Genomic DNA, 8,385 nt, shown 5'->3' with positions numbered 1-8,385 from the left:
TGACGCGGAGAAGCGCTCAGACGGGGAAGGGCACACAGAGGAGTGCGAGGGAAAAGCTGCCATATGTGTAGATGGCGCCACAGCATTTTCTGGTCGCGGTGGTGGTGGTGGTGAAAAACATTTATTATTTAATATTTACATGAGAGAGAGAGAAAAAAAGGTGCGGGGCAGGCCTTAAGGGCCAGCCTCTTACAAAGTTTAGGAGGGGCCCCTAGCCTAGTCCGGGACTCCTGTTGCTTCCGCGGCAGCTCGGGCCCTAGCCACGAGAGCACGTTGGCTCTCCAAGGTAGAGTAGCCGAGCAGGGCAGCCTCCCAGCTCTCTCGGGTGGGTAAAGGGAAAGGGGAGTAAGCGGGGTTAGAGGGGCAAGCCCACACCATATGGTACACATCTGAAAATGCGCACCCACAGTGCGGGCATTCGCCATTAAAAGCCGGATTGAAATACTGCAGTACTGCCGGGCACAGAACTGTATTGGTGTATAGACGAAGGAGACAGCGATCCTCAGTTTTAGTTAGTCCTTTAGCGGGGGAGTGAAAAAGACAGTGTCGAGTTTTGTACAAGTCAGCAATTTCTTTGTAGGTAATGGCCGGATTGGGTTCCAGTTCCTCAAGCGGCGGGAGTTGAGGCGATGCCCGGTGGTTAAGCGCGCGGGCTGAGGCGTCTGCAGCCTGGTTTCCTCGAGTCCCGCATTCGCTGGGGCCCAGATGACGACACGTGTGTCCGGGCGATCCCAGTACTCGCATCTGCGGAGGATTTCGGCGGCGCGTTGCGAAATGCGCCCTTGCTCTAAATTTCGACAATCTCCCCGGGAGTCAGTGACCCTGGAGTCATGCTCTGCAGCGGCCATCGCTATGGTCACCTCCTCTGCGTGTGTGATGTTTTGGGCGGGAAAGTGAGTCCCTGAATGTATGTGTTCTGGTGGATGACCGCGGCCGTGTACCACCCTCCATGGTGTGGGCCAGCAGCATCCGTGTAGAGGACTCCGTGACGAGAGCCGTAGCGCTCTTTTATTTTCGCCGCACGCGCTATGCGACGGCCCTCGTGAGTCTCCTTTGTCAGGTTTTGTGGCAGAGGTCGAACCTTGAGCACGTAGCGCCAGTCCTCTGGAACGTGGGTTCGTTCCTCTGTTCGCGCATTGTAAGCAATGTGCAGGCGGTCTAGGAGGCGTTTGCCTGCAGGCGATTTGCTTAACCGCAAGTATTGATTGCTTAAGTGCGCCTCCTACAACCCTGAAAACGTGTTGATCATCCATAGAACAATGAGCCTTTGATTGGACGTCGTTATGGGGAGGTCGAGGGCGCGCTTATAAATTTTGCGAAGGATCACCTCTAGGGCGCTCTCATCGCATTTCCGCAAGTGGAGGTAAGGTGCCGCATAGAGTATCCGGCCGGTCAGGAGTGCATTGGCCAGCCTCAGGGCGTCTTTGCATCGTAACCCCCCTCGTTTGTTAGATACCCGACGGACCATGCGGCCCACCTGTCTCCAATCCTGCGGAGCCTCTGCAAGGTTGCGGCAATCTTGCGATTGCAGTGAATAAAGAGTCCCAACACTCTTATCTCATTTCGTTCAGGGATGGGGCCGCTAACAAGGGCAAGGGCAATTTGTGGTACACTTCGTGTTGGGCCGGAGGTGTACGAAATCTGATCTGGTCGGAGAGCATTCCAGGCCACAGCGACGAGCATATCCGTCCGCGATAGTCGCCGCTTGTTGCAGGTTGGCCTCGATCTGCCCAAGCGACCCATGTGTTGCCCAGAGCGTGATGTCGGCACACAGAGCATGCCTGATGCCTGGGACATCATTAAGCAATGGGGGTGGGGGGAGGTGAGCCATGGCGAGGTTAAAGTTGATGGGAGAGAGGATTGCTGCCTATGGCGTTCCTCGCGTACCCAAGGGGTAAAGGCCATGCTCATGGTCTTGGATACGTATATAGGTTTGCCGATCAGTGAGGAACTGTCGGATGTGCCTAAACGTGTTGTGTCCACAGTTTGTCTGCGACAAATGTGTGAGGATGATGTCGTGGGTTACATTGTTGAAGGCCCCTTTGAGGTCTAAGGCGAGGACCACCTTGTCGCTACTGGGGTATTCGACCGGAGCCAAGACTTCTTTGTGAAGTTGCAGCAGGACGTCCTGCGTGGACCGGTGTGGGCGGAAACCGCACATTGTGTCCACAAGGGCGGGTTTAAGCTCTAGATATTGAGAGAATAGGTCCCTGACCATGGTTTCCATCAACTTACCCACAGAAGAAGTCAATGAAATGGGTCGAAGATTTTCTATGTTGATGGCTTTTTCTGGTTTTGGTATGAAGGTGACTAACGCGGTTTTCCAATCCATTGGGAGAGGTGTGCCCCCTTCCCATATGGCGTTGAAATAGTGTAGAAGGCTCAGGTATGCCGAGTCCGGGAGGGTAGAGAGGAGCTTAACCGTCACTCTGTCCCGTCCGGGGCTGTGCCACGTTTCATTTTTGCCAGTGCCGCTTTTAGGTCGTGGAGCTAGAATGGTCTATCCAGCTCCTCATTCTCAGAGCCTGCATATGAGTATGCCGACCCGCGGGAGTCCTGGATGCTACAGAGATATTTGTCTCTCAGCGCTGTAGCCAATTTAGTGGCGGGCCGGCGTCGCGAAAAGTGACGTCACGGCCTCTCTTCAGTTTTTTCCTTCCTCCATGGCTGTTGCAAAGCGGACGCGAGGACGTTTGCGGCGTCTCCCTCCGGGTTGACATACTGTGCGCTCATCAGCCATCAGGTGTGATGCGCGTGCCGCTGTTGCGGGCGTAGTCCAATCGGGGCCAATGGGCCATTTCGACTGAATATCGGGGCCTGCAATAAAGCCTTCGCCAACAGGTGGTAGCTTGTGATGCAGCTCGGGACCTCCCGATGCTGGGTACGCTGCATGCCTCTCCGTCAAAGGGCGGGGAGCGCATTGGCGGCTGTTGAGGACCTATTGAAGATAATTTGAATCACACTATTTTGAAGTGTTCCTAGCGTTGACGTATTTGTTCCCGTCGTCGTACCCCTTGCCTTCCTCGTTGTTGTCATTGACGTTCGCATGCTGCTTACAAATAATGGCAAGCCGGCAGGATATATTTAAGAACTAGAGATACGCATTGGTCTGCACTAGTCCTACCCCTCATGGATCAATGGGATGACTGGAAGATGCTGATATCTCCTGCAGTTAATGTGGTATCGATAAAAATATTTCTTATATTCAGCGCATATAATGTAGCATGTGTTGACGACAAAGAAGCGCAGAAGTGTGAGAGGAAGAAGTGCGCTAACCTCGAGTACAGTGTACTACCTCGAGCCTGAACTCGGACGCTGTTCGTAGAACCTTTGCCACGCCTTGGACCTCGGACGCAACTGTAAGGGTCGCTGTTTACGCGACAATATCACCTATTTTGCGGCGAATCTTTGTCACCTGAAAATCGGTCCAAGGTCATACTGACTAGAAGAATGTTAGGTAAATCGCTCTGCGATTTTTAACCCCAACCTGAACAAAGGGTGCACGAGGCAGGGTATCGATAGGGAAGAGGACGAAGTGGTCAGCGTGTCACTAAGAACTCGCCTGCTCATGTCCAATCCATCTTGTGGGTATGCGCCGCTCTTGTGAGGGAGACGAGAAAAGTACAGTAACCGTCGCCAGCTCTGCCCCCTAGAAGGAAAAAAATGAAGTGCTTCTAAGGCAGGTCATCAGCGGCGCAACTCACGCATTCGACACCAGTCTGCTCCACTACATACTCTTGGCATTGTCAAAAGCAAGTCCTGCTTTGTGAGGTTTTTTTGCAGCAAGAAATGAGTTGTCTTTTCGCCGCCGTCATCTCTATGGTGGGCATCGGTTTTTTAATCCAGGGAATTTCCATACCGCGCATCGCCGATGGTTTGGCCGCTGAGGTGATTGTGGGTGACGACCTTGCACTGCCATTCATCTTCGCGCACCATAGCGGAGTACTTTGCTCGTCTCAGAACATCGTAGCCGCCATCCGCGAAGCGAAACGCAACGGGGCCGCTGGAGTCCAGCTGAAGTTTAAAGTCACCCCAGAGGGCGTCACCGTGCTGCTCTGTGACAAGACATTGCAACGGACCTCGTGCGGTGAACACGGCGTCTCGAAGCACTTGCATGGGCCGCAGTTGGGCGACAATGTGGACGCCGACAATCAACAGCATGCACGTCCCAAGTTATACAAGAGTGATGAACGTGAGTCGACACTCCCAGAAGGTGTCCAAGAGTGCCTTCGCCTTGACCTACGGCTCATTCTCCACGTGGAGGATTTCGACCCACGTGCCTTGATAGCCGTCTTTGAAGTGTTTGCCGAGCGGCCCGAGCTGTACCGACGAGCACTGGTCTCTTCATCTTCCCTGTGGTTTCTGTACCTTTTACGGTGGCGCAACCCGGGCATCGTGACTGCTGTCAGCCGGCGGCCATATACCATTGCGTACGAGGACGCAGACTGCTGTCAAGCTCGCTTCCAGTCGCTTCCTGTGCACTGGTTCGCAAAGGCTGTCGATTGGCTTTTGGACCTGACTCTTCGCAATGGCGTGTTCTTGCACTTGACAGGAGCGTCGGCTCTTCTGGTGAGCAGTAGCACGATAAGCGCAGATAGTGTCCGCACATGGCGCGCCGAGGAGCTGAATGTCATTGCCTGGGCGCCAAACCGAACTGTCGAGATTGACTTCCTGCGCAAGTTCCTTAAGGTACCCGTTGTCATGGAAGTGAGGCAGGAAACGTGAAACGTCATAGTTAAGTGTCATCATCCCATTATAGTTAAATGGCGTATAGGCCTTATTTTGCAAATTTACTCGCGGGGATTACCATGACACGCCTATACGCCGCTTAAAATAACGTAGTCTATTTCGCTACAGAAGCTGAGACTAAAGCCAACGATGCTAAAAAGAATAAACTCATAAGTGTGATGCGAGCAGAAAGATTTCTTCCCGCTCAGTGAGATATGTAATGACACCTTTGCCTACTTTCTTTGAGTTTGAAATACTGCCGCGAACCTTTCGAATCTTTATTGTTGTTTTTCGAAAGCCGGCAGCATTCGACCTTATCACTGGGATTGTAGCGCACTGGTTGCGTCTATCTTCTTTGTTTCTTCATGCTCGTTGTCACGAGACGCAACTTTAATATTTTTTCTTCTGGCGCAAAATGCGCCAAGATGTATCTCGAAGATTCTAGCCACTTGCGTGTGTTTCTACCATGTTCCAGGTCAGGCTTCTTACCATTTTCTGCTTCATACAGATGTTTCTTGAGTTATTTCTCTGACCCACTCTGCACGCTTCCTATCTCTTAATGTTCATCATCATCACGAACAGCCTGACTCCCATATTTCTCCACTTAACCCGGTTCTGTGCTAGCTGCATCCACTTGACCCCCGCGAACTTCTTAACCTCGTCCGCCCACCTAATTTCTGCCGCCCCCTTCTACGCTTTCCTTCTCTTGGAATCCAGTTTGTTACCCTAAGCGACCATCGGTTATTCGCTCTTCGCACTACATGTCCCGCCCATGTCCATTTCTTCTTCTTAATTTTCACTAGAATGTCGGTAACCTGAGTTATTTCTCTGACCCACTCTGCACGCTTCCTATCTCTTAATGTTACCCCTACCATTTTGCGTTCCATAACCCTCTGGGTTGCCCTCAACTTAAGTAGAACTCTCTTGGTTAGCCTCCACGTTTCAGCCCCATAGGTGAGTACAGGCAAGATGCAACTGTTGTATACTTTCCTCTTCAGCGATACCGGTAAGCTGCTAGTCATAATCTGCGAGTGCTTGCCAAATGCGCTCCATCGCAATCTTAGTCTTCTTGTTATTTCCATTTCATGGTCCGGATCTGCGGTTATTACCTGTCCTAAGTAGACATAATCGCCTACTACTTCCAGTACTTCGCTACCTAATGTACACTGCTGTTCCTTCCAGAGGCTGTTCAACATTACCTTAGCCTTCTGCATATTGATTTTCAAGCCTACCTTTCTACTGTTCCTGTCTAGGTCATCAATCATTACTTGCAGTTCATCCCCCGAGTTGCATACCAAGGCAACGTCATCGGCAAATCGTAGATTTATTTATTTATTTACCCTCAGGGCCCGGGAGCATTACAGAGGGGAGTGGGATACATAAATGTATACGAATGTACGTACAGCAAAGTTACAGAAGAAAATACATTACAAGTACATAAAAAACATGCGCAGAAAGAACAAGGAAAACAAAACTTCACAATGCAGTGGGGATAAGTAAAAACTATGTCAGGAAGTAAAGAGCAAACATCGTAACAACCATAGATACATTCAAAGAAAAACAATGGCTTTCCGAAAGGCGTCGTTATCTGTATACGTGCGATGTCATGGGGAAGGTGATTCCAACTGACACAAGTTCTAGGTATGAATAAGTCATGGAAACATTTTGTGTGACTAGATGGAAACCCAACTTTATGGCGGTGATCAATGCGCGCTGATATGTAAGATGGTCTTGTTAGTAATCTTTCTTTCAGGTAGCTGTTGTGGTAAATTTTATGAAAAAGGGATAATGATGCTACTGATCTGCGGTGAGATAGAAGTGGAAGGGACAAACTTGATTTCATGGCAGTTACACTACTTGTTCGGTGATAGTTTGACAGTATGAAGCGACAGGCGCGGTTCTGCACAGCTTCCAAATCGGAAACGAGTGAATCAATGCCAGGGTTCCAGACAGATGCAGAATATTCTAATTTGGAGCGTACCAGAGTTTTATAAAGCAATGAACGAGAGAAATTTCTCCGAAGGTACCCTAGCATGCGGTTTGCGTTATTTACGATATAGTCAACGTGGGGTTTCCAAGATAGGTTAGAAGAAACGTAAACACCTAGATACTTTTAAGAGTACACAGTCTCAAGAGAAATATTGGTAATCTGATAAGTAGTGGGTATGCTGGAACTACGAGAAATGTGCACATGCTTACACTTATTAATATTTAATTCCATATTCCATTCCTTACACCAATCAAGAACCTTGTTAATATCAGACTGAAGGCAAGAGGCATCATTATCATCATTAATTACACGGTAAATAACGCACTCATCAGCAAAAAGGTTAATTGAAGAAGAAATGTTAGCCGGTAAATCATTTATATAGATGAGAAAAAGGAGGGGCCCGAGAACGGACCCCTGAGGTACGCCAGAACGGACAGGTATAGAATTTGAATCAATGTTATTTGCTGTAACGTATTGTGAACGGTTTGAAAGAAAACTCTTCAGCCATGCAAGCACCTTAGGGTCAATGTTCAGGTTATTTAATTTAAGGAAGAGAATCACATGAGAGACCTTGTCAAACGCTTTAGAAAAGTCAATAAATATGTAATCTGCCTGAAGCCCGCGATCAATGATGCAATGAAGGTCATGTGTGAAGATTACTGAGGTATTCTCCATCTACCCTTATCCCTAACTGCCCCCATTCAAAGTCTGAATACTTCCTCTAAGCAAGCCGTGAATAGTACTGGGGAGATTGTGCCTCCTTGCCTAACACCTTTCTTTATGGGAATTTTGTAACTTTCTTTATGCAGAACTATGGTTGCTGTGCAGCCACTATATATATCTTCCAGCACTTTCACGTACAGCTCGTCTACCTCCTGATGTCGCAATGCCTGCATCACCGCCGATGTTTCAATTGAGTCAAATGCTTTTTCGTTATCAATGAATGCTATGTATAAGGGCTGGTTATATTCCGAGCATTTTTATATCACCTGAATGATGGTATGGATATGATCGATAGTAGAGTACCGTTTCCGAAAACCTGCTTGATCCTTTGCTTGATTGCAGTCTAAGGTTGTCCTTATTCTATTAGGGATTACCTTAGTAAATACTTTATACGTAACAGACAGTAAGCTGTTTGGTCTGTAATTTTTAAGGTCCTTAATGTCCCTTTTCTTATGAATGAGGATAATGCTTGCATTCTTCCATGGTTCCGGTACCATCGATGACACCAGGCACTGCGTATACAGGTTGGCCAGTTTTTCTAGCACGATATCCCCCCCCCCCCCCCCCCCGTCCTTTAGCAAATCTTTAGTTATCTGATCCTCTCCAGCTGATTTCCCCCTTTTTCTTGACCTCGTCCTTCGTCACTGGTAGAACGTCTGACTGTTTTTCCCTCCCGCCAGTCTCCTTACGGTCCTGACTACTTTGGCTGCTGTGGAGATCTGTATAGAATTCCTCGGCTACTTTCACTATCTTGTCCATATTCGTGATGACGTTGCCCGCTTTGTCCCTTGTCGCATACATCTGGTTTTTGCCTATGCTCAATTTCTTCTTTACCGGTTTAAGGCTTCCCCCATTCTTTACAGCATGCTCAATTTCCTCCATGTTATACTTCCTTATATGGACCAACTTGATATCTCGGCCAGTTCGATCTGGTTTGTTGGATT

At 48.9% G+C, this 8,385-nt stretch overlaps 1 protein-coding gene and 1 pseudogene across 1 annotated transcript; one reads left to right on the top strand and one right to left on the bottom strand.

The window, feature by feature from the left end:
* Nucleotides 1-216: 216 nt before the first annotated feature.
* Nucleotides 217-1,831, bottom strand: LOC146175276 (uncharacterized; annotated as a pseudogene).
* Nucleotides 1,832-3,819: 1,988 nt separating this feature from the next.
* Nucleotides 3,820-4,725, top strand: LOC146175275 (glycerophosphodiester phosphodiesterase 1-like). The gene has a single exon (XM_084585555.1). It carries the CDS (start codon nucleotides 3,820-3,822, stop codon nucleotides 4,723-4,725), a length of 906 nt encoding a protein of 301 aa, XP_084441681.1.
* The last annotated feature ends 3,660 nt before the right edge of the window (nucleotides 4,726-8,385 follow it).

Source organism: Amblyomma maculatum, chromosome 11 (genome assembly GCF_055883805.1).
Source record: "Amblyomma maculatum isolate TAMU_Amacu chromosome 11, ASM5588380v1, whole genome shotgun sequence".
NCBI classification, from domain to species: domain Eukaryota; kingdom Metazoa; phylum Arthropoda; class Arachnida; order Ixodida; family Ixodidae; genus Amblyomma; species Amblyomma maculatum.
This window is presented reverse-complemented; position numbering and strand designations above follow the sequence as displayed.

What these genes read in the sequence shown, in the direction of transcription:
- LOC146175275 (XM_084585555.1), top strand. Translation starts at nt 3,820, where the DNA reads ATGGTGGGCATCGGTTTTTTAATCCAGGGAATTTCCATACCGCGCATC.